General features: G+C 56.4%; 2 protein-coding genes across 2 annotated transcripts in view; both read left to right on the top strand.

The window, feature by feature from the left end:
- The window catches only part of ADAMTS10 (ADAM metallopeptidase with thrombospondin type 1 motif 10), a 100,625-nt gene extending 94,340 nt beyond the window's left edge, over positions 1–6,285 (top strand). Inside the window, exons 23-25 of the mRNA XM_034755274.1 lie at positions 1,764–1,940; positions 3,536–3,692; positions 4,306–6,285. Coding sequence (XP_034611165.1) covers positions 1,764–1,940; positions 3,536–3,692; positions 4,306–4,415 — 444 coding nt within the window. The 3' untranslated portion in view covers positions 4,416–6,285. The remainder of the gene's footprint in view (positions 1–1,763; positions 1,941–3,535; positions 3,693–4,305) is intronic.
- A 6,361-nt stretch (positions 6,286–12,646) lies between these two features.
- The window catches only part of MYO1F (myosin IF), a 40,788-nt gene continuing 29,449 nt past the window's right edge, over positions 12,647–23,985 (top strand). The window contains exon 1 of the mRNA XM_034755592.1: positions 12,647–12,829. Within this exon, the coding sequence (XP_034611483.1) occupies positions 12,827–12,829 (3 nt within the window). The 5' untranslated portion in view covers positions 12,647–12,826. The remainder of the gene's footprint in view (positions 12,830–23,985) is intronic.

Below are 23,985 nucleotides of genomic sequence, written 5' to 3'. Positions count from 1 at the left end.
GGGAACCACAGCCAATGGGAGCTGTGGGGGCGGGGCCTGTGGGCGCAGGCAGCTCGTGGAGCCCCCTGGCCCCTCCGCTTAGGAGGAGCTGCAGGGCCATGCCAGTGGGGGCCGGGGAGCCCCTCGCCCCAAGGTAAACGCCCCCCCGCACCAGCCAACCCCCTGCCCCTAGCCCTGAGCCCCCTCCCACACACCCAACTGCTGCTGCTGCAGAAGTCACGGAGGTCACGGAAAGTCACGGAATCCATGACCTCCGTGACAGACTCGCAGCCTTAGTTATGAGAAGGAATAAATAACACTTGCTTATTCACTTTCTCCACCCCAGGCAGGATTTTATAGCCCTCGATCCTATCCCCCCTTAGTCGTCCCTTTTCCAAGCTGAACAGTCCCAGTCTTATTCATCTCTCCTCATCCGGAAGCTGTTCCATCCCCTGAATCATTTTGGTTGTCCTTCTCGGGACCTTTTCCAGTTCTACGTTCTGACGTCCTCTGAGCTGGGAGGGGCGAGCCTAGGGCTTCATTAGCTGACATGTCAAGCCAGTGTTACAGCAGACTTCTGAGAGCTAAGCTAGCACGGAGGGTCAGGACAGTCCCTGCCCCAGAGAGCTTCCACTCTAAATAGACAAGCGCCACCCCTGGGGCACAGCCAGATGGGGGAGCCCAAGGAAACAGTGAGCCCGTTCTAGCCAGCGGGATGAGTGCTGGCCTCCGCACAGCAGCCGCTCAGCGGTTGTCAGGCTGCTGCCTTTGGAGAGGCCACGAAGACGCTAATGCTTGACAGTTACTGGGCCAGATGCTTAGTGGGTGTAAATCGGTGTAGCTCCATCGACTTCAGTGGCGCTGTGCCCGTCCACACCAGCTGAGGGTCTGGCTCCCTACACACAGCTCCTTTCTTCTGAAATCTCAAAGCCCTTTAGCCAGGCATCATTCCCCACATCTGACAGATGGGGAGTAGAGGCCAAGTCTCCTGATCCCACGCCTCTGCTGCTCTAACCTCTAGGCCATGTTGCTGCCGATCTCAGTGGAGGTGCTCACGGCAGAGGAGAGACCCGGCCAAACTGGGATAATTTAGCTTGGAGAGACCTGACTGCAGTATTTAAACTAGCCCGGGGTAATTCTCAGTTTCCACTGGCTTTCTCTGGCGTTACTGGAGAGATCAGAAGGAGGGAATTAGGGGTGGTATTTCCTGCAGAGAAGCGATCAGATGCAGCAGGTGCCAAACAGAATGACGGGGCCAGATCTTGAGCCGTGGATTGTCGTCGTTGCACAGAAGTCAGTTGGGACTACATTGCGTTCCAGCAGCTGAGGACCCCGCCTGCTCTGTGTAACGTCATGCGTGAGCCTGGGGTGCGCCCGGTAGGAAGTGCTGAGCGGGATGGGAGTGCCTTGAGCTCACAAACTCAGCTGTGCTAAGGGAAGAGATCCCACAGCCATTGTAAGTTACCTGCATGACCCATAGTTGCCTCCCCAAGTTGGGATCTTAGAATCATAGAACTGGAAGGGACCTTGAGAGGTCATCTAGTCCAGTCCCCTGCACTCAAGGCAGGACTCAGTATTATCTTGGTGACATGGTGCCTTCTTCACTTGGGCATTGGCAGGCTGAAATGCGTGGGTGTCACAGGACACGGGGCCTGTTGTTGCTCAGACCTTTACCTTGTATGCCCTTGGGTGGAGAGGGAATGGGGAGATTCTTCTCCATACCCCCTGAGATCAGTGTATCTTTTCTTCCCTGTGCACCCTAAATCTGAGCCTGCCCTTTGCAGTGCACCCCGAGTTGTGGGCCTGGTTTCCGCCACCGCCTCGTGCTTTGCAAAAGCGGCGACCACAGCACGACCCTGCCGACCTCACAGTGCCCAGAGAACACCAAGCCCCCGATCAACATGAGATGCAACCTGCGACGCTGCCCGCCCCCGCGGTGGGTGACTGGCGAATGGGGAGAGGTACTGAATGATCTCCTGCCGGAGTCCCAGGAGTTCCCGGCCCACTCGGTAGCCTTGGGGTGGGGAACCCAGGCGATTTCCCAGGTGGGACCACCAGGGGGTGCTGCACCACAGGGAATTGAATAATGCAGCATGTGTGGAAAAGCTGAAGTACCAGGCCTGCCAGGCAGACACTGACTGACCGCAGCAAACAGCCCCGCCCCAGTCCCTTTGCCCGCAGGCACCTGTTCGCCTGAGAGTAATGTCTGCCCGCCGCTATATCCATACGGCCCCCTTTGGCTCCTAGGGCACGTCTACACTGCAATAAATAACTTCCGGCTGCGGGGCTCGAAATAGCAGTGACGAGACGCAGGCGTCCAGGCTGAGACCCACCCCCCTCGTGGGGTCCCAGAGCCCAGGCTCCAGCCCAAACCCAGCATCTGCACCGCAATTAAACAGCCCCACAGCCCAAGCCAGCCGCGGCCGTGCCGTGTAGACATGCCCTCGGAGGCCGCAGACAGACACCGGGCTGCGTGCCAGGCAGCGCTCTGCTTCCGGTGGTCATCAGCACACTGGTGGGCGTTGGCTCCTGGTCGGCTGTGCCAGTCTTGCCTAGGCCTGGCTGGAGTCCCTGCTTGGCTGGCGCACGCAGCATTCCGTGGGTTTGCTGCCTATGCCCCTTGGACTCCAGCGGCTCAAGCCTTGTCTCTTACCCAGTCACTGGGGTCCCTGTGCTGACTAGCCGGCTGGGCAAATGAAACGCCTCCCTGTGCGAGCTCGGAGCCGCTCCTTTGCCACCTTTGGGGCTCCCTCTCCCTGCCCCCCCTTCCCCGGGGTAGGTGGAGCGTTCAGGCTGGCTCGTGTCCCAGCCACAAGGCCCCCTCCTGGAGTCAGTTGGGCACCTTCTTCCCACTCAGCCCTGAAGTTTCAGCACCTGCTTCTTCCCTGCAACGGGGAGAAGTGGGACGAGGAGCCCCCAAGCCGTGGCCAGGTGGGATCCGGGCAGATAAAGGGGAGAATGCCCTTCGGTCTGCTCCTCTTCCCTTCCCAAAGGGGACCCTTATTTACCTGGGCACGGCTGGTGTCTCCCCCCCCCCCCCCTTAGCATCCCAGCCCCTTCCCCGAGAGCCCAGGAGTCCAGCCTTCTAACCCCTCTGCTATCAACCAGTAAGGGATGTCCAGCCAGGGAACTCGGCTGATGGAGCTTCCCTCCACTCAGGCACAGGCAGGCCGTCTCTGCCTCCGCGGCCTAGGCAGTGCCCCAGTTACTGATGCGGGGTGGGCGGCTGGATTAGCAAACGTACCGAGAACTGGGCTCTGTAGTGCAGGGCAGGGTGGGGGTGGAGGGTTGGACTCTCCACCGTAACAGCTATTGAGGGGTTTGCAGGGGGAGGGCCGGTAGGCTTGGATCGGGCCTATAAAGGCAGCTAGCCTGTAGTGATCAGCTGCGTGCATAGGAATCCCTGTAGCCAGCTGGAAGCAGCAATCTGCAGCCATCAAGGGTTGGGTTAAACCCATTGGCCAGGCTCCAGCCCGGGGAGAAGCCAGGCCCAGCCCCCTGTGTGTGGTTAAAGAACTGCAGGGCAGCTCTGACTCTGCCCTGTCCCCCTCCCCAGTGCTCCGCGCAGTGCGGCCTTGGCCAGCAGAGGCGCTCCGTCCAGTGCTTGGCCCACACTGGGCAGCCGTCCAGCGACTGCGGGGAGAACCTGAAGCCAGCGGGCATGCAGCAGTGTGAAGCTAGGTGCAAGTCAGGACCTACCGAGAGCCCCGAAGGTACCGGCCGGCCTGGCCACACAGATCCAAAAGAGAGAGCTTCAGCTCTAAATCCTCTCCCTTGCTAACAGCTGGGTCAAAATCTCCCCTCTGGGTCCATGCTGACCCCAGTATCCCTGCACGGAGGGTGGGGGTCTCAGTAAGGGGCGCTCGCTCCTCTGGGTCGGCGCTGAACCAGGCCCCCTGGATGGGGCATGGGGGCGCTGTCTGTGCTGCAGGGCGGGGGGGGGGGGGTCTCAGTAAGGGGCGCTCTCCCCTCTGGGTCAGTGCTGAACCTGTCACCCTAGTGGGTGGAGGGTGAAGTGGCTGCTGCATGTACACTGAGTCTGCCAAGCACTGTGGGACCCCTGGGAGGAGAGGCCTTGATCTCCCTATAAGATTCACCATCCGGAGCTCGGTTCATGCCCTTATGTGGGGTTCACCCCACTTGCTGCTTGGCAGCCAGTCCCTGGAGACTGGGCCCTGGGGAACAAAACTTTCCCAGAGTTTGGGGCAGTTCAGCTCGGGGGTGGGGGGCTGCTCTGAGCTGATTCTCTACCCTACCTATGTAGACTAGGCTCCCCCTCTGTGCGCAGCGGGGTCTCTAACCCTTTTCCCTCTGGGCTCCCTGCAGAATGCAAGGATGTGAACAAGGTCGCCTACTGCCCCCTGGTGTTGAAGTTCAAGTTCTGCAGCCGGACCTACTTCCGACAGATGTGCTGTAAAACGTGCCAGGGGCATTAAAGGAGCAAGGCGACCCCTGTAGGAAAACTGGAAGGCGAAAGCAATGCCGGAGGGCAGCCGAGCCGTGCCGTTCCCCTCCGCCCCCGACCCCCGGGAATCTCCAAAGGATTCAACCCAAACACTGGTCGTGCTTCTGGTGGGAGCCGGCGACACCCCCCCCACCCCAACCCCACAAGAACCCCAGTGGCGGGACCCTCAGTTAAACCACTGCCGAGGCGTGTGCCACTCCGGAGACAGGCAGCACAAAGCATGGGAGGAGCGGGGAGATCTCTGCGGCCACAACGGAGCTGGTCACCGTGCCGGGAGAGGGCAGAGCTGGGGAGAGCGTAGCAACAAGGACATTACTTGAAATTCTGACATTTGTTATTTATTTAGTAGCACAGCTGGGTCCTGCGGGCACCAGCCAACAGCCTCCAGATGGTGCCAACAGCCCTGCCCGCCACACTGAGGAGGGCAGGGCGGTTCTCGACAGCCAGTCAGCATGCTCTGCTCCTGCCCTCGCCTTGCTCCGTGCCCAGTCTTTTGAAGGGCATCGCTGTCCGCCTCTGGGAAACCAAGTGTGCCCCATGGCTGCCATGGCGCTGGGAAACAGGCCTCGGGCAGGGGAGGGGGATTGAGCGAATGGAGCAGTCCGTCCTGCCCTGCGCCAGCGGGAGCCCAGGGAAAACAGGGAGAGCAAGAAGAGGAGAAAGATTTTAGCTGTGTGGCGCATCAACCTGCCAAGGACAACCCTTGGCTTGTGCCTTTGGGCTTCTTTATGATGGATGAAGCAAGGCTGTTGGGGTGGGAGGAGCAGGATTGTTTGGTTTGTGCAAGTCTTGTCTCCCCTGGAAGGTCTCTGTGGATGACTGGAGAACCGGTCGGATACTGATTGTCCCCAAGGAAGTGACACCGGGTGAATGGGGAGGGGAAGGTGTGTTAAAAACATTGGTTTTCTGAAGCCTTTTATTATTATTTGAATCACAGGGGTGTACCTAGAAGCTCCAGCTGAAGTCAGGGCCTTGTGGTGCCAGGTGCTGTACGTATACATAAGAGACAGACGAGCTTCCAATCTAAATAGACAGGACAGAGAAAGGTTGGAAGCGGAAACAAAAGGAGGAAGTGATTTGCCCAAAGTCACCCAGCAGAACCAGGAATTGAACTGGGGTCTCCTGAATCCCAGGCCAGGGCACTGCCTACTGCACCCCACTGCCTCCTGCAGCCTGGTGCCGTAGCGGAAAGCACAGCTTTCTCTTTTCAAGATTCAGTTAGGACTACGAGCGCTCCCAATCCACTTCCCCGACCCCTCCGCGGAGCACCCGCAAGAGAAGAGCACACTTGACATTCCTCCACGTCACGCTCAATCAGGTTCCGCTGCCTTGCTAACGGGGGTGTTATTGTCCTATGATTTTCCCCAGCTCTCCATAGAGTCTTCCAGGAAAAACAGGGCTAGAGAGGACCTGAGTTTCCAATGTGAAAAGAACATGGATTTTTTTTTTAAATCACATTTTTCTGCATCATAATGAAGCAACACAAGGCCCAAGCCCGGGGGTCTGTTCCATTTGCAGGAACGATGCAGGAACGATGAACATCTCTCTCCTCCCTTGCCCCAGTGTCTCTAGCTATTAATATACCTGCTACAGCAGCATCATCCGCTCACCAGCCAATCACAGCCTCTCAGGTGCTGGGTGGCTCCTGATTGGCTGGCGCGTGGGTATTAATTGTCTTCCTTCCTGGTGGAATGTTCCATTCCAACGCTTACTCTGGGGGGGGGGCGTTGTTTTCACGATTTTATAGAAATATATTATAACCAAAATTGTTTAAAATACTAACTCTGAGAAGAAGGCGCAAAATAACGGCATGATCTATAATAAAGGAGTAGCTACCATCCCGGGCAGCTTCTGGTCCGAGTGTCATTTCTCAGCTGGCCGCACACCTGCCTGGGTGGCCTGGGGCCTTGGGCCGAGCGCTCAGCTGCGTCCCAGTGGCCCATTCCAGGCCGCCCTCCCCCATCCTGCAGACTCACCCTCCACCCACTCCAAACCTGGGGAGTTGGACATGTTTTGGATTGACATAGTTCTGCGCACTTTTGCCATCCCTGTCCCCCCTGACCCAACCAGCGTTGGTGGGGTTCCCCCATAACTCCCAGGCAAGAGGGGATTTAAAAGGGTTTACCGTCAAGGTGGGGAAGCGGACTGGAACAATTCCTCCCTGTGGTCTCTGGAGCGGCCCGGGACAAGGCGAGCTCGGGGTCCCTAGAGGCGCAGAGGAGGATGGATGATTGCTAAGCCTGGGGGGACTGTGGGAAGGACGTGTTGCATTTACGCCTGCTTTGCCTCCTTTATTCTGCCTCGTGACTCGCCCGCTCTTCCCTTCCCCTCCTGCCTTGTCACTGGATCCCAGCCGGCTGCTCCTTGCAGGCCTGTCTCATGGCTTCAGCTTCCCACCCATCTCTGGAGCAGACGACTGCTATCCCTGCACCATACACACCCGCCACGACCCCGAAGGATGGGCCAGGACACCACGGTGAGTGGCGGGGGGGAGTGTTTTACCTTGATCATGCCTGGCTGGAAAGAGGAGAAGCCAGTCTTGCCGTCAGACAGGAGCAAGCAGCCAAAGGAAAGACACTGAGTCTATGAGAAAGTTGCCAGCTCACCTCAACATCCTGAGGCTCCCAAAGACGTTATATGGCCAACTCCATGCGTTCAAACATCAGGAATCAGGCCCTCCAAAATCACAAGATTCTTTTAACTAGTAAAGGGGGGGGGGCGCTTTTAATTTGCATTCTCATTTCTGAGCCTTTCAGGTGCACTAACCTCACGTTTTCCATCTCTGTTGCCATGAGGGCTGGAACCTTTTCTTTCGAAACGAACGTGGGGATTCCGACAAACTACCATGATTCCAGGAGCTGGGGCTTTAAGAAAATCCCCGAATATCACCAGCGCTGGCAACACTACTTGCCTCTGCCTAGCAGCAAGGCTCAAACCTGAGGTGCTTCAGGAATTGGCCTGTCACTGTTGTCCTGCTTTAGATGTAGCCAGATCATCTCAGGAAGGAAACCCGCCTGTGCGGTGCAGTTATCCGCCACTAGATGTCCCTCCGCATCAAAGCACAACACTCCTCCAAGTCTGAACTAGTTTTGAGGCAGGAAATCCTGCTTTCGTCTTGTTCCATATGAGAGAAACAAAAATCAAACCATCACTCGCTGGGGCCAGATTGCCCAAGCAAAAGGCTGGGTTTCTTCGTGCCATTTTATAATGTTTCCCATTCTTTCAAATCCAAGAGCAAAGCCTGAGACACTAAATGACCCTTAACGCAGTGGTGGAGCTAAGGGCTTTAGTTCATTTGATCGCCTCTTGTTCCAGCTTCCCCATTGGACAGATTTATGGCGTCTTGGGTTTTATCCCACCTCCCCTTGAAAGGCATCGAAATTCCCCATCCCACCACCTTCCAGTGTTTCAATGATCCCCCTCACTGCGTTGTAGGAAAGGTCCCTGCACTGCATGATCACCTGTGCGCAAAATGAGTACTTGAGCATCTAAGGGCCTGTCTGTACTGGGGATCTACGTACTGCTGTAGCTACATCTCTGCAACGTCCCTTCCTCCCACTCCCTAGTGCAGACATCCTGCCCGGATGCACTATGGGGCTGACCCCGTCTGGCTTACTCTGGTTTGCCGCTACTGTGTAGAATTGCAGGGATGCAAATATCCCCAGCGTAGACAGGCCCTGAGGTCCTGGTTGCAGGCTAAAGAATTGCAGGTGCAGTGGGTCCCCCCAGTAGTGTTTAGGGGCTGGCGTTATAACTCTGTTCTTACAAACAGGGATTTGTCAGCAGACAGGCGGAATTTAGGAAACTTATTCCAAAATATGGTCCTGTGTGTGGAGCAAGCGACACTGATCTAATCAATAGCAGGAGGGTGGCCTATCCCAGCTCACCAGCATCACGCTGCAGAGACACAAGAACGGCGCCCTTGTTACCTGGGCCTTGCTGTCGTTTTCAGAGCTTGGTAGTTCAGTTAACCCTGGGCACCTCCCTGCCCGGGGAGGGCGTATCACAGAATCACCTCTTCACTTGCAGAGAGAGAAGATCCTCCTGAGATAAGCCCTTTCGCTTCTTAGCTACTCTTTGTACCCGCTGAGCAAGGACCGCAGCAGTGCATGTGAATTCCAAGCGATCACCCGTACAACCCACGGGAGCTTCTTTTCTTTGCCAAATGCTACTAATTATCCCTAATCTGTGGTGGCCCCCAGCCGTGAAAAGGGGCCAGTCAGGGCACACGCAAGCCAAAATGTTCAACCCTGAGGGCCCACAGTTGGACCCCTAAATCCATAGGTGCCCTTCCCCCGCTGGCTTTCCACCGTGCCTAATTTCCTTAAAGAGCCTTTCAAAGCCCAGGCTGAAATAAGCAGTCTGATTCCCACCCCCAGCTCGGGCTGGTTGGTGCACATTCAGTGCCTCTGCAAATCAGGCTGCCTCTACATTTGGGTGGCTGCATCCGGCCGGAGGGGTCTCGCTCCAGGCAGCGGAGTTTGGACATTTTTGACGCCAGCCCATGTGAACGACAAGTTCCGCTGCGGGACTTGAGCCTGGTAAATGAGCAAAACTCCAGCGAACCAACAAAACGACTGGGACATTTTTGCCGGTCTATTTACCTGCCCGGAGATGGTTAATTCCTCCTAGGTCAGATTGGAGCTGCACAAGGCTATGACAATAGCCCAGTTCCAGGAGCTCTCGTTGAGACGCTGCGGCCTGCACCCGGAGTGGTGATGGGCCAGGTTTCAATCCCTGCTAACGCCCATGGGGGCTGAGCGGGTACGTAGCTGCTTGTTGGTTACGCTGCGACGGGTGCCGCTGATCATCACAGAGGGGTTTGTGACTAGACACAGTAGGCGTTTCTAAAGACCCATCTCTGTCTGGCTATTCATAGTGCTCCGCACGTGGGTGTACCTCAGTGCCGGCCGTTTCCTGTGACTGTGAGTGGTTCTTGGTTGATCATTTCCCTTTGTTTCTGCACAGACACGGTTAAGTGGCATGCAGCTCTCCTGCTGGCTTAGGCGTGTCAGTTGGCTGCCAGACTTTTTCACTGGGATTTGGTTTCACAATCTCCTCTCCATCATAGACACCCGCAGAACTGATCAGCATGACATAACCCTTTAATGTGCCACCATCAGCGCAAGGCCCAGCTAACCGATGCCCCAAAAGCCCAGCCCTGTCCAGCCCCCTCTCTCCCACGGGTTGAGAAAAAGGAAGAGAAAGTTCAGGCCGGTCTTGTTCGCTGGGCCCACGAGCGGAATCGCTCAAGCGCTGCAGAGAGGACAGCTCCAAAGGACAGGACAACGGACAAGTCTCTCCCCGGGCACAACCCGGCGTCAGCGTCCTCCTCCAGCGGGAGCAGCAAAGCTGGTCGTTATCCGCCAGTCCTTTCCTCGTTGATTTTGCCAGCAAGATCAGGAGCAGCGTTTTGGGGGTTTACAAGAATGTGGAGCCAAATAAAGGCTTGCAAGCCCCAAACTGCCCTGTTTAGCTCCAGCCCCAGCCCTGCTTCATTCACGTTTGACTCAGCCAGTTTGCCTGCCCGCCCTGGGAGTGAGCGTCTCTAGGTGGGAGAGGGGACACCCGACTTCACAGCCCAGTGCTGGGCCTCTCTCACGAGGCTGACGACGAGGGGGACAAGTGTGGGGCTCCCCTAGGAACTGCAGCGAGTTTACCTACACTTTGCACAGGCCGCCCAGAGCTGCGCGATGGTAACAGCTTTTAAACACTACTGCTCAGGGGTCAGGTTGGCACTGGCTGGAAAATAGACACACACACACACGTGTGCACACATCACATACATGCCACATATATACACGTGGGCACACGTACACCCACACACTTTGCAGGTCACCTTTAAAGTGCAAGTTCACAGACGCTTGTAGACTGCAGCAAACAACATGGGCCACTGGCCCAAGGCCCAGGAGACCTGCAATGATTTGACGCTGACGCTTTTCCCTCGTCCCTCCCTGAGGCCAAGCATCAAATTGCCCCGTGAGCATGTGATGAGCTGAACGACCCGCACAGCTACCTGTGAATGGCTCCGACAGCCCTGAGCCTCACATGGGTTACCGCGGTGTCCTCGGCACAGACAATGGACCAGATTTTACGAGCATGGAATTCAAAGACTTTCTGAACAAAAATGGGATTAAATCTATTCAAACTTCCCCATCTCATCCAGCCTGCAGTGGCCTCGCAGAGAGGATCTTTAAAGAGGGGATGAAAAGATGATTTATGGCACCTCGCTCTATTTCTTTGGAAATACAGAACCAGGCCTCCGAGTGCGCTGGGTGTGAGCCCACCTAGCTACCGATGGGCAGGAAGATAAGCGCTCGTGCGGATCTAATCCATCCCAGCCTGGAGAGGGAAATGCTAAGGCAACAAGATTTCCGAAAAACACAACAGAGGGTCCTGTGGCACCTCTCTGATACTTGACACCATGCAAGATTTCCGAAAACAGCCCTGTGCCTATTACGCTAAAGACAAAGAGCCGGGCCCAAAGGACGTGGGCTGTACCCAACATTTCAATACAGCGTCGATTCCGGGTACCATCCTAGAGCAAATTGGCCCCTTGTCTTTTCAAGTCCAGTGAAGTGATGGTTGGATTGTAAGACGCCCTCAGGAGCACAATGACACGCAAGGACCATGGCCTCTGCCCTTGGGTGGCGACCACCTGGAGGAGCTGAGGCCAGGAACAGATGCGGTTTTGCTGGGGATGCCCGAGATGGGGGTATCTACAAAACTGGTGGACCGGGAGCCTGGGGGAATTGGACCACTACTCCCCACTCCCCCAGAGAGGCGCTCCGCTGTGCAGGAGAGAAGAGCCCCTGGTTATTTATATGGCTACATCCGGGCTGTACATTAAGAGGGAAGGGATGCAGAAAAGTGGTCACCAGAGTATTATGGGCTGGAGCCAGGCTCCACCCCGCCCTGACTTCCCGATTAGTTTCCCCCACTGTCTGTCTGCATTTGAATCGGGGGGGCGCAGACAGTAACATGTGCTGCCCATGCAGGGTGTGGCCCCTTTGCAAAGGGGGAGGAGCCCCAGGGATCTCCCTGGCTGGGCCCTTATGAAAACCTGGCCCTTTGTCTCCGCAGCAGGCAACACCTAGTGGGGCTGGGCGGGGACAGTAGGTTGTGATGTCACAAGTGGGCGGGGCTTCGCTAGGGGCTGTTTTAACAAGTAAATGAGCAGCTCCCGACGGAGCATGCTCAGAAGGGCTGTGGCTGTATTAGCGATGGCCATGTGGCTCGCACCCAGGATATGCTACCCCCCTAAACATCAGGGGGCTCGGCCGAAAGCCGGGCTCCCTGCTCCGGTGCCCGTGGTGTATTACTGCAAAGTACTGGCTAGTGTGTGTACACATACATGGACCACTGCCCTCGAGCAGATGGATTAGAATGATTCAGCTGTGTGGCATAGGCCCCGTACTGCTTAAAGGAGATTCACCTGTAGCAGATGAGGCAGGGGCCTGTGCTTTTGGAGCCAGAGGATGTGAGTTCTGCCCCGGCTCGGCTGCAGCGTGACACACGGCAACACACGGGAAGTGCTAGGCGGCCGTGGATTTGTTCCAGTTTTAGCCACGCCGTTTGATCAAGGTGGTCCCAGCCGTGCTCCTGGCCTAGGACTCTGCGCAGGTGGGCGTCAGAGCGCAGCCGGCTGGGCGTTATCTCTGCAGCACACCCAGGGCAGCCATCGGGTCTGCAAACAGGAAGGGGAGGGCAAGAGGTGGGGGCTCAGCCAGTCAAAAATGATCCGGGAGATTTTGCTCCAACTTTGCCCAAGCAAGACAGTCGGTAACTAAGCCATAATCCGCTTGGGTCAGAGACCTCCCCCCCGGAGGCTCATTTCAGCCCAGACTCCAGGGGAGTGGGAAAACAGCTGCTTACAGAGGAAATTGTTTTGTAATCTCAACTTCCAGCAGGCACTGCCCGGAGCCCCTCCAAAGCCATATGCTCGCCTGGCAGCCCGCTGCCAGCTGCCTCCCGAATGCCAGGCTGTTCGAGGACGCTCCTGGGGAGCTATTCCTGCTCCACAGCCCAGCGATGGGTCCGTTCTGCCCCCCCCACCCAGGCATGGTGCCCAGTGGGTGCTTCCCCATCCCCAGTGCCAGTTCCCACAGGTAGACAGCACTTGCTCCCCCCTCCCCTTCACCACTCAGCTTCAAATGAGGAAGCAAGGGGGGGGAGGGGTAAAAAGGAAATCAGTCCTAGTTTTAGTTGCACTTTTGTCACTTGCTGCAGAAAAGCCAAGTGAGGCGACTCAGTGTCAGGGAGGGACCATGTTCCCTGATCCCCAGTGACAGGAGCCCAGAGCACCCCCGCCGAGAGAGCCCCACCCCACCCCGTCTCTGGGCTGCAGCAGGAAGAGCAGGACCCCCAGGCTGCAAGGACACCATGGTAAGTAGAAAAGATTGGATCCATGCTGCAAAGGCCAGGGCACTGCCCCCTGCTCTGCCGCTGTGGGGCATCACTGCACCCACTGGAGTCACTGCACCCTTCCCTGCTCTGCACCCACCGGGGTCACTGCACCTTGCCCTGCTCTGCACCCACCAGGGTCACTGCACCCTTCCCTGCTCTGCACCCACTGGGGTCACTGCACCTTGCCCTGCTCCGCACCCACTGGGGTCACTGCACCCTTCCCTGCCCCTGCATCCACTGGGGTCACTGCACCTTGCCCTGCTCCGCACCCACTGGGGTCACTGCACCCTTCCCTGCTCCGCACCCACCGGAGTCACTGCACCCTTCCCTGCCCCTGCATCCACTGGGGTCACTGCACCTTGCCCTGCTCCGCACCCACTGGGGTCACTGCACCCTTCCCTGCCCCTGCATCCACTGGGGTCACTGCACCTTGTCCTGCTCCGCACCCACTGGGGTCACTGCACCTTGCCCATATCTGCACCCACTGGGGTCACTGCTCCCTTCCCTGCTCTGCACCCACTGGGGTCACTGCTCCCTTCCCTGCTCTGCACCCACTGGAGTCACTGCTCCCTTCCCTGCCCCTGCACCCACTGGGGTCACTGCTCCCTTCCCTGCTCTGCACGCACTTGGGTCATTGCTCCCTCCCTCACAAAATCTACCAAGGTGTCACTGCCTGCTGCTCTCCCGCTCCCCCCCCCCACCACTGTATCTCTAGCCCCTGCTTAGCACCTGCCATGCATCCCTGCCCCTGCTGCCCCCTTGCCCTGAACCCACCCACTCAAACGTCTCTGCCCTGAGTTCCAGGGAGCACCTGGTCCCCGAGGGCCTGAAGTAACCTGGGTTCATGGCTGTGTGGGGAAGAGGGAGCTGGAAAGACTCCCAGAGGCCGGGGAAGCTGCAACCCCCCTGCCATCCCCCACACAGGAAGGTGGGGGCTGCACAAACCCCTCTCTCTTCCCAGTAACGCCCTGGGGCTGCCAGGTGAGCCCCTGTGGGGCTGGGGCTGAATGAGAATTAACATCCCTGCCTCATCCAGGGCCGAGAGGAGGGACAGGCAAGCGGGGGGTGCTGGGGAGCCCAACGGGCTGGATGCTGACAGCGGGGGGGGGGGATGTGCTGCTGCCAGGCCTCACGCTGGCTTGTTCAGCTGGATTCTCACCCACTGCTGCCTGGGGGGGCCTGGCTGGGGGGGGCTGTTTGCGCTGAGGGTGGGGGGCGAGGGGCTGATGGCAATGGAGGGGTTCAGGCAACATGGTGAAGTTATGGAAGGTGCTTTTGAATTCCCTGCCCCTGCCCACCAGGACCCGCGAGCTACCCAGGCTGCTGGAGAGCCCCTGACGTGCTGGCCTTCGGCTTTTCAGCAGCACAGTCATCTCCAAGCCAGGGGCGGCTCCAGGCACCAGCGCACCAAGCGCGTGCCTGGGGCGTCAAGCCGCGGGGGGTGGCCTGCCGGTCGCCGTGAGGGCGGCAGTCAGGCTGCCTTCGGCGGCATGCTGCGGGAGGTCTGCCAGTCCCGCGGTTTCAGCAGCAATTTGGCAGCAGGGACGCCGAAGCCGCGGGACCGGCAGACCGCCCGCAGGCACGCCGCCGAATCCGCGTTACCAGCGGACCGCCCGCAGGCACGCCGCCGAAGGCATGAACGTTGTAGCTCTTTGCCCAGCTATTGGGCATCACACCACGACCGAGAGGGAGTTCAGTGTCGCCCTCCAGTGACACAGATGGGAAGGCCAAGGCAGGGAACGCCGAATGGCCTGACTCTGAAAAAGACGTGGGGGCGTAGGAGAGAGAATCAGCAGGACATGATGTGGTGCTCTGGCTGGAAGGGCTAATGCGATCCTTGGATGCATAAACCGGGGAGTCTGGCGTGGTAGGCAGGAGGTTATTTTCCCTCTGTGTTTGGCACTGGTGCGACCGTTGCTGGAACAGTCCATCCAGTTCTGGTGCCCACAATTCAAGAAGGCTGGTGAGAAATTGGAGAGGGGTCAAAGAAGAGCAGAGAGAATGATTGAAGGATTAGACACATGCCTTATACTGACACATGCCAGGAGCTCAATCTATTCAGTTTAACAAAGAGAAAGTAAAGGACTGACTGGATCACAATCTATAGGACCTGGGGGAACCCAGGTCTTCTGATCCCTAGGCCTGTATTTTAGCCTCAAGACCATCTCTCTAGGCTCTGACCAGTTGCCATCCCCAAGGAGCCCATGACACTTTTTGGAGGAGTAGAATTTGTAGGCAAAATTCCAGCTTGGATAATCCCATTCTGCCTCCCCAGGACGGGACACAGCAGCAAGTGTGAATGCAGAGGGGAGCGCGCGACCGATGCTGAGGCAGGGGCAGGCCCTGTCTCTCGGGGGGACCAGAGGGCCCATCCCCACGGTATCCACGCACCAGGGAAGCTCAGACCTTTTCCCTTTGGGCCTGGTTGTCCCCCACCGGGCACCTTGTGCTGCACCAGCGAGGGTGATGTGAGGTGCCGGCCGGGAGGCCGTCAGGCCCAAAGATTGGCGAGATGAGAAAAGGCCTATGCGACCCCCCTGGTCCCCTGTGTGGGGAGCAGTGCGAGACTTGCCCCTATAGCGAGGCCTTTGGCTTCTCTGGTTTTAAACGATCCCTATGATGGGGCTTCCTGCCCTCCCCCCCCCCCCCCCGCCAGCCTGGCTGGTCTCAACTGAAAATAGTTCTGAGTTCTCAGGAGCCCCTGAATCGGTGAGATGCCAGCTGCCTCTGTCCCAGTGTCTGCGCAGAGCTGAATCTGCCCCTGGGGGCCTGTTCTCAGAGCCGGCTCAATACAGACAGCGTGAGGATGGCTCTCGGGCATGGTGAGAGGTGTTACAAAAAAAAAAACCCCGAACCGTAGCAGCAGACGCACGGTGCACCTTCTCAGAGTGTCCTTGCGGTCAGGCTGATACTAGCGGGATTCCTCTGTGTCTTCCATCCTTCCCTTCTCCTGGCCCTGCAGAGTTGGGGGGGGGGGAGCGAGCCAGAGGCTATTCCAGCCCCCACAATAGCGAGGAGATCAGCTCGTGTAGCTGGCTGCCCCGCAGCTCCGATGCTCCCCCCTCCTCTCTGAGCATCTCAAGGCACGTCACATAGCTCTCCCGCCCCGGTGAGGCGAGTCGGGGTATCAGCCCCCTTTCGCAAATGAGGAAACTGAGGCACAATGCTGTTGTGTGACTAGCTGAAGGCCGTACAAGACGTCTATAGCAGAGCTGGGAACTGGGCATTTGACGGCCCCCTCTGTGTTCTCACCTCAAGTTTACTCATCCTTCCTGTCACTCGTACTCCCACAAGTGGCAGATAGAACACAGCTGGGTTCTCCGGTCCTAGGTGGGGTTTTGTGCCGGGGAAGTTGGACACCCCGTCCCTATTTGATTGGTTTTGATTTCCTGGCTGGTAATGCACTATCCCCTTCTCGGTCTTTTGAGTAGTTCAGGGGGTACTAAGGCTCCGGGTGCCCCTCTTTCCGAAGTGAGCCTTTGCCCCGTTTTGCGCTGTCTTTGTTTTTCCTGCTTGCTTTCCTGACTGGAATTGCACTTTGAAGCAAGGCTGAGATGGTGTTTAAGATCGCGGCAGACGTTGTGTTGGATACTGTGTCAGATCTTTATCTGTGCAAAATATCTGAGCCGTTGCGGGGTGGGTAGGCAGTTAGCAAATACAAGTGCCGGTGACAGCCAGTGATGAAGCCTCACTTGTCAGACTAGGGCACAAACAAGTGGGGCGAGAACCCCCACTGCCCTGCGTAGCGTGTCATTGATTTAGCAGTATTTGACACCCTCTGCGTCCTGTTGTGAACGGCTGGCTGCACAAGGTGCAGCGTAATGGGGAATCGGGCCCTAGGTTTCGTTATTAGTGTGCCCTCATCGCAGCTAACAGATGAGTACAGCCACTAGACTCACACCTAAAGCCTGCTCATCCACGAGGGTGTTGGATGAATGGCTGAGAGATAAAGCCAGACAAACTCACATGAGAAATAAGGCACAGAAATAAGCGAGGGTGATTAACCAACGGGACACGCTCCGAAGGGACGGGGCGGCTCTATGTATTTTGCCGCCCCAAGCACGGCAGGCAGGCAGCCTTCAGCGGCATGGTAACGCTGGTAACGTGGATTCAACAGCATGCCTGCGGGAGGTCCGCCGGTCCCGCGCCTTCGGCGTATCCGCCGCCGAATTGCCGCCGAAACCACGGGACCGGCGGACCTCCCGCAGGCATGCCACCGAAGGCAGCCTGACTGCCGCCCTCACAGCAACCGGCAGGGCACCCCCCGCGGCTTGGCACCCCAGGCACGCGCTTGGTGCGCTGGTGCCTGGAGCCGCCCCTGCCAAGGGAAGTGGTGGATTCTCCATCTCTTCAGATCCAGACTGGCTGCTTTGCCGGAAGATGTGTATTAGTCAAACACACGTTACTGGGCTCAGTGCAGGGGTAATTGGGTGAAATGGAACGGCCTGTGTGATACAGGTGCTTAGAGAAGATGATCTAATGATCCCTTCCGGCCTTACAAAATCTGTAAATCTGGTCTAGACTCATTGGGCTGGGTGAATGCAGGAAGGCACCTGCAGTCGGGCTGGGATGACGCTAAACCTACAAACTGTCTCCCAGTTAAATGAGAGAGAAATAACAGCAGAAGAGAGAGAAATTAAGAAGCTAAATTCCATCACCTGGTACCTTGTGTTGTCATTTGCACCAGTACAAGGTGGGCGTGAAACACAACCTCTCCCAATCATTGGAACGTCAAATCAGACCCCCTGGCTTCAAGCCAAGGGTCCTCGACTCAGGTCCTCAGAGGTACTTAGGTTCCTAACTTCCATTGAAATCAGCAGTGGCTGGGGACCTAGTAATTACAAATACCAGTGGGAGGCCAGGCCAGCCCCTGGGAGCCTTACAGGAAGCGGAACCTTTTCTAATTCAAGTGATGATCACAATTATCTATACTTATGTATTTGTATTGCAGTCGTGTCTCGGGGCCCCAGGCATGGACCAGTACCCTGTGGTGCTAGGCACTGTACACAGAACTAAAAGACAGTCCCTGCCCCAAAGAGCTTGGTCTCTGAGTCACATCCAGGGATCTGAAAGGCCCCCGCTGTTGAGAACGTAGAGGAAAAGGACCCTGGTCGGGGATTTTCGGCCCCCTGGCAGGGAGGGCTGAACCCCTCGCCTCCCAGGGGAGGGGGGCTGCACATATGTGACTGTCTCACTGAAATCATCTGAAATGCTGCAGGCAACACTTTCAAGCCCTGGTTCTTGAGTTCTGGGATTTTGCAAGAGCTGGACCTGAGGTTTGTGCTGCGACCGCAGGGTGCTACTGAGGAAGGAAAAGGGGAACTGGGGGCTAACAGTTGTGAAAGCAAACTCACTTATTGCCCCCTTCTCGGCTGATAGTTACTTAAGTTTGCCGGTAAGGAGGCTGGAACTAGAGCCCGGGTCTCCTGTCAGCTAGCCCTATGCTTGAAGCCCTAGGCCAGAACTGACTTCTGGCCAGTCAGAGAGCTAGCTAGCCTCCAGCCGTGAGCATGTGAGTTCCCTCAGCAGGCCTTGCTAGCATGGAAGGGCTTCCCTTCACTCTGCGGCTTTCTTGTGAAGAATGAGTCAGACACACAAACGTGTGTTCACAGGTTTCATTGGCAGTGGTCAGTGTGTGACAGGGTGGGTGTGCAGCTTGTGTTCAGCGCTGCACCCTGCGCATCACACGTTCCAGACTCTGCCACGGATGTGACAACTTGGGTGCGTGACTTGCAGTGTGACCTCCCTGCGCCTCGGTCCCCCCGCCCGTAAAAGGGGGTACCCTGCCTCACAGGGTACGGTGAGGCCTAATTCACACGTACTTGTAGAGGAGACGTTGAGCTCTTCCAGCGGAAGGTGCTGGAGAAGTGCTGTCACGGGGACAATTCCTGCTCCCGGTGAAGCCAGTGACAAAACTCTCATTGAACGAAACGGGACCAGGATTGTCCTGTTTGTGATACAGGAAATTAAACTATTTGCCTTAACCCTTTAATGCAGCAAGCTCAGGGTGCCCACACCAGATAACACCACTGGCCGGCCTAGTCTGACCAGTATCCTGGCTCTGGTAATGGCCAATCCCAGAGATCTGAGAGGAAGGCCAGAAAGCCCCATAATGCATCTGCCTTTGCGAATGGCTGTGCATGGAAGAACAATCCCTTCCTGACCTTTATCAGGACCAGCTGACCATGCCCTGAAGCATGAGGCTCCATTAGCCCCTTGCTTCGCTTGCACAATGATAAATGCTACCAATAGTCATACAACAGTCTGGCTAATAATAGCATGCCAGGAAAACAGCATGATTAATCTGAACGATGATCCCATCTTCACTGGGTTTCTTTTTGAACGTCTCACTAGGAAGAAAGAGAATGGGTGATGGAGGAACTCAAACAAGGAACTAGAGAAAGAGGGAAGAACAGGCTGAGTTCTCGAAGTGTCTCTCAAAATCCTGCCTACACAGAGGTCCGGCCTGCTAAGGATCTCTGCTCACTAGCCGCAATCCTGTGACAGTTCCGTCTACAAGAGTTTTGTGCCCCGGGTACCCGGAGGGAGGTGGAGTTGGGCTTATATGGAATAACAGCATTTTTTTTCCTCAGGCTTCCCGTTGCGTGACTCAGCTTCACGGCTGGTATTAGAGCCCAACGGCAGGTCCTGCGGCTAGTAAGAGACGTGGCTGGGGTCACTGGGAGGCGCTGTGGTCTCCGTCTGTCTCCACCTAGGGACTGTAACATTTCCCCCTCCCTCACCCCCCGCCGACCTCTCAGGCCTAAGGACAGGAGGGGGCCATGGTATTCCCAATGATGTCAGTACAGCTACGGCAGGGCTGAACTTGGCCCATGACATCACATACTGTGTTCCCTTGGGCCCTTGCTATCCTAATCTGTTCTAGATAGGTTCTTACTCCGTGCTCACCTCTGTATCCGAGCACCTTCCAGTCGTGTATTAAGCAATTAAACAGGGTTCTAAAAAGAACTAGATACATTCACGGAGGACAGGTTCATCAATGGCTATTAGCCAGGATGGGCAGGGAGGGTGCCCTAGCCTCTGTTTGCCAGAAGCTGGGAATGGGCGACAGGGGATGGATCACTTGATGACTCCCTGTTCTGTTCATTCCCTCTGGGACACCTGGCACTGGCCACTGTCGGAAGACAGGATACTGGGCTAGATGGACCTTTGCTCTGACCCAGTATGGCCGTTCTTATGACCAGCATCTGCCAGATGTTGGTTGGTCTCTCGTCCTCTCCCCAAAAGACGCATGTGCAGTGGAGTGTCTAGTTTTTTGGGTACGGTTTAGGGTGGTTGTTGTTTATAACTCTACCTGGTGCTATGTGGTTATGTTGGAGAAGGCGAGGGCAAAGAAAGGCGCCTTGCACTTGGAACGGGAGGTGAGGAGCTTTGCGATGGGCCTTGGTTTCTGGGGGAGTTCATCCCACAGTCTCAGGCCAGCCCCCGCGAAAGCCCTGTCTGCTGCACGAATCAGCTGTACCCTTATTGTAGAGCGGTCCATTGGGCTGGAGCGGTGCACCATTGTCAACTTTAAGTCTTCATCCTGCAGCTGTAGGCACTTTCAGATGGCCTGACCCCAAGCTGTGACGTGCTTTGAAGATAAGCGTTGAGACCTTGAAGTTGATTTAAAATTCTGCGAGGAGCCAATGCAGAGAGCAGAGGACAGGTGTGATGAGCTGACAGTGGCATGTGTTGCTGCAGCCTTCTATACTAGCAGCTGGCGCTTCCTAAATACCGAAGGCTTCATGTCCACGGCTGCGTCCAGCCGAGTAGCGTCTGCTGGCCCACACGGCAGATGACACCGTGGAGAAGGTACAGGAATGACAAGGACGGGAGATGGGCTGATCCGCACAAGTGGATGCGACCTCATCAGAGAATGCCTGAGACCTGCTGGTCTGGCGAGGTCCGGCGGCACAGGAGCGGTACATGTGACAGAGGAGGGGCCAAAGGGAGCAGGTGTTTTCCTGCGTGAATCCGCTGGGAGAGGCTGGATGCTTGGGCTGGATTTATATGAGAATGTGGCACAATCTGAAACCATGAGTCCAAAATCAGCTCTGTGGCTCCAGGAGAGAGAGGAAAACAAAGCAAAAGAGGAAGAGAAGAAAAAGGGGAAGCGGAAGAAACAACTGGCTGACGGGAGAAGTGAAAGCCGGTGCTGATGCACGGCAAGTGAAAAAAGGAAATTCTGGAGCACCAGCAGCAGCAACGTGCAGACGATTCACCGAGCGAGGGACTGCCGGATGGGCAGGGCCTGATGAACGGCTCCTGCTTTGAGTGAAACCTAGTGACATTCACTCGAGCAATGAACTGGGCTGGAAAAGAAGAGACCAGCTAGGAGTGACCAAAGCAGGGTCAGCCTTGAAATAAATAAACGGTTGTACTTTCTACAGCTCCGCCCCATACCAAACTCCTCCCACATGCCCAGCACGACCACCGTGTGATACCAAAACAAGATGGTTATTCACAGTGGGTTGAGCAGCCCATCACACCAGAATAACCTGGATTCTTTCTTGTCTGCTTTGACCAGATTCTAAGTGATGAACAAAGTTGATATTTAAATTGTCATTATTAAGTTTCAGAGTTAACACTCCATTAAGATAACCTCTCTCAGAGCTGTTGTTTCAAGCTGTCTGCAGACTCAGGTAGGCATCATTGCATGAGTTTACACTCGGGTCACCCTCTGGAAGGTTTTCTTTGCTGCCTTAAGTATTAGATACTTTTTTTTTTTTTTAATGAAAGCTTAGCACAAAATGGCAGCCACCAAGGGAAACTAACTTGGCACAACCCAGCTCATTCTGATCCCCTTTGCATAGCCTGGAAAGTCCTAAACCCCAGGCCACAGCTTCCCCCACAACCAGCTGCCATGAGAGTACAGAGATAGACAACCTCAGAAGACTTCCTCCGTGATACACTGAAAAACAGAAACAAGCAATTCCTACTCATCTCTCACAGAGAGGAAATTATTCATTATACTTATTAATGTATCTGTACTGGAGGGGCACAAGAGGCCATGTCCTCATTGTACTGAGCACTGTACCAACAGATAACACAAAGCCCCAAAGCACTTTCAATCTAAGACGCAGATGCAGAACTGTGTTTACGCTCCTAACTTCTGGTTCTATGATTCTGTGACGTCAGTGGGAGTTACGAGGCTCAAACCCTTTGTGAATCTAGGCCCCAGTGTCACAGGGAGACTGGTTCCTTTAAGAGGGAACAGGTCCGGTTCACCTGCGACTCATTGGCTGCCTCCCATTGAGGCCTGATAGGGGGCATCTGGCTGCTATAAAGAGCCATGCGGCAGTTCAGGGAGAGTCACAGAACTGTAGAACAGTTGGCTGGATGGACTCTCGGGAGGTCGTCTAGTCCAGCCCCCTGCACGGAGGCAGGGCCAAGCAAACCTAGACCATCCCTGATGGGTTTGTCCCACCTGTTCTTAACAGGGCCGGCTCCAGGGTTTTGGCCGCCCCAAGCAGCCAAACAAAAAAAGCCACGATCGCGATCTGCGGCAGCAATTCGGCGGGAGGTCCTTCGCTCCGAGCAGGAGTGAGGGACCGTCCGCCGAATTGACGCCGAACAACTGGATGTGCCGCCCCTCTCCGAAGTGGCCGCCCCAAGCACCTGCTTGGTAAACTTGTGCCTGGAGCCGGCCCTGGTTCTTAAAAATCTCTGGTGACAGGGATTCCACACCCTCCCTTGGGAGCCCGTTCCAGAGCTTCACTCCCCTAGAGTTAGAAAGTTGCCCCTGCCGTCTAACCTAAGTCTCCCTTGCGGCAGATGGAGCCCATTGCTTCTTGTCCTGGCTTCCATGGCCATGGAGAGCAATTGATCACCGTCCTCTTTCGCCCTTAGCATGTTTGAAGCCTTATCAGGTCCCCTCTAGGTCTTCTTTTCTACCCCAGCGGGGTGTGGAGGAACGTGGGGGGCAAGCGGCAAGGCCAGCCCTGCGCAGGAGGGAAGGCTCAAGAGAATGGTTCGGGGTGGCCGCAGGCGGGCAGCAGGGGGGCTTGGACCACCTCATGTGCAGAGGGGGAGAGGAGGACCTCGGGTGAGCCCCATGCGGGCGGAAGGCAGGGAGGAGCCCCATGCGGGGAGCACTTCAGGCCAGCCCTGTGGGGGTGTCCTGTTTTCCCTTTGGGAAAATATGGTCGCCCTAGTGGGGGTGGGTGGGTCCCTGAAGAGAGTGGCAGGGACCTGGGAGAGCAGGAGTTGGAAGCTCCTGGGAGGGAAGAGGAGCTGGTGTGACAGACCTGGGGAACCCCACTAGGTGGAAGAGCTCTGCGGGGAAGAACTGGCTCAGCAGGAGGGTGACCCCGCAGGGGGAGCTGCCGGCAGAGGGGCCGGGGGCGTGGAACTCTGTTGGAAGCCTGCTCAGAGGAGCCCTGAGGCCAGGGTTGAAGGGGAACAGTCATAAGAAGTGTGGTCACAGGCCAGTGGTGCGGAAGCCCCGGAACAGGAGCGTGGGAACTGTGAGGTGGGGTTTGTTCACTCTTGGGTGGAAGGCCGTGAGAATGGGACCTGGAAGAATGACAGAGGAACTGGGTGCAACACAGCTGGACAAGGCTTTGGGGTGAGGGTGACCAGACAGCAAGTGTGAAAAATCAGGATGGGGGTGGAAGGAGGATAACAGGCACCTGTATAAGACAAAGCCCCAAATATCAGGACTGTCCCTATAAAACCCCCGTTTGGGATTGATGAACTGTCTTACGCTGAGAGAGCTGCTGAAGCTTGCAGTTATAAACTATGCCTAGGAGTGGGCCTGTCATCGAATCACAGAATCTCAGGGTTGGAAGGGACCTCCGGAGGTCATCTAGTCCAACCCCCTGCTCAAAGCAGGACCAATCCCCAACTAAATCACTGGACTTGGAGGAGGACATATTTCCTTTCCCAAACAGGTGAGATGGCTGGTGATTGGGTCCATAGGGAGAGAATGGGCAGCTCAGTCGGCCCCAGTGACAAGGGGAAACTGAGGCAGGGCTCGTCCTTTGCACTGTGGCTGGCTGCTGGGCGTGCCCTGGTGAGGGGTGAGATCTATTACACCATGTTGGAGTCAAGAGACTCCAGATATGGGATGTGGGGGAGCACAGGCCATTGGTGCTGTACAGAGAAGCATTCTTGTCTGTGAGCTTCGTTTT

Source organism: Trachemys scripta, chromosome 22 (assembly GCF_013100865.1).
Source record: "Trachemys scripta elegans isolate TJP31775 chromosome 22, CAS_Tse_1.0, whole genome shotgun sequence".
NCBI lineage: Eukaryota > Metazoa > Chordata > Testudines > Emydidae > Trachemys > Trachemys scripta.
Note: the sequence above shows the minus strand (reverse complement) of the source record. Positions and strands in the feature narration are given on the sequence as shown.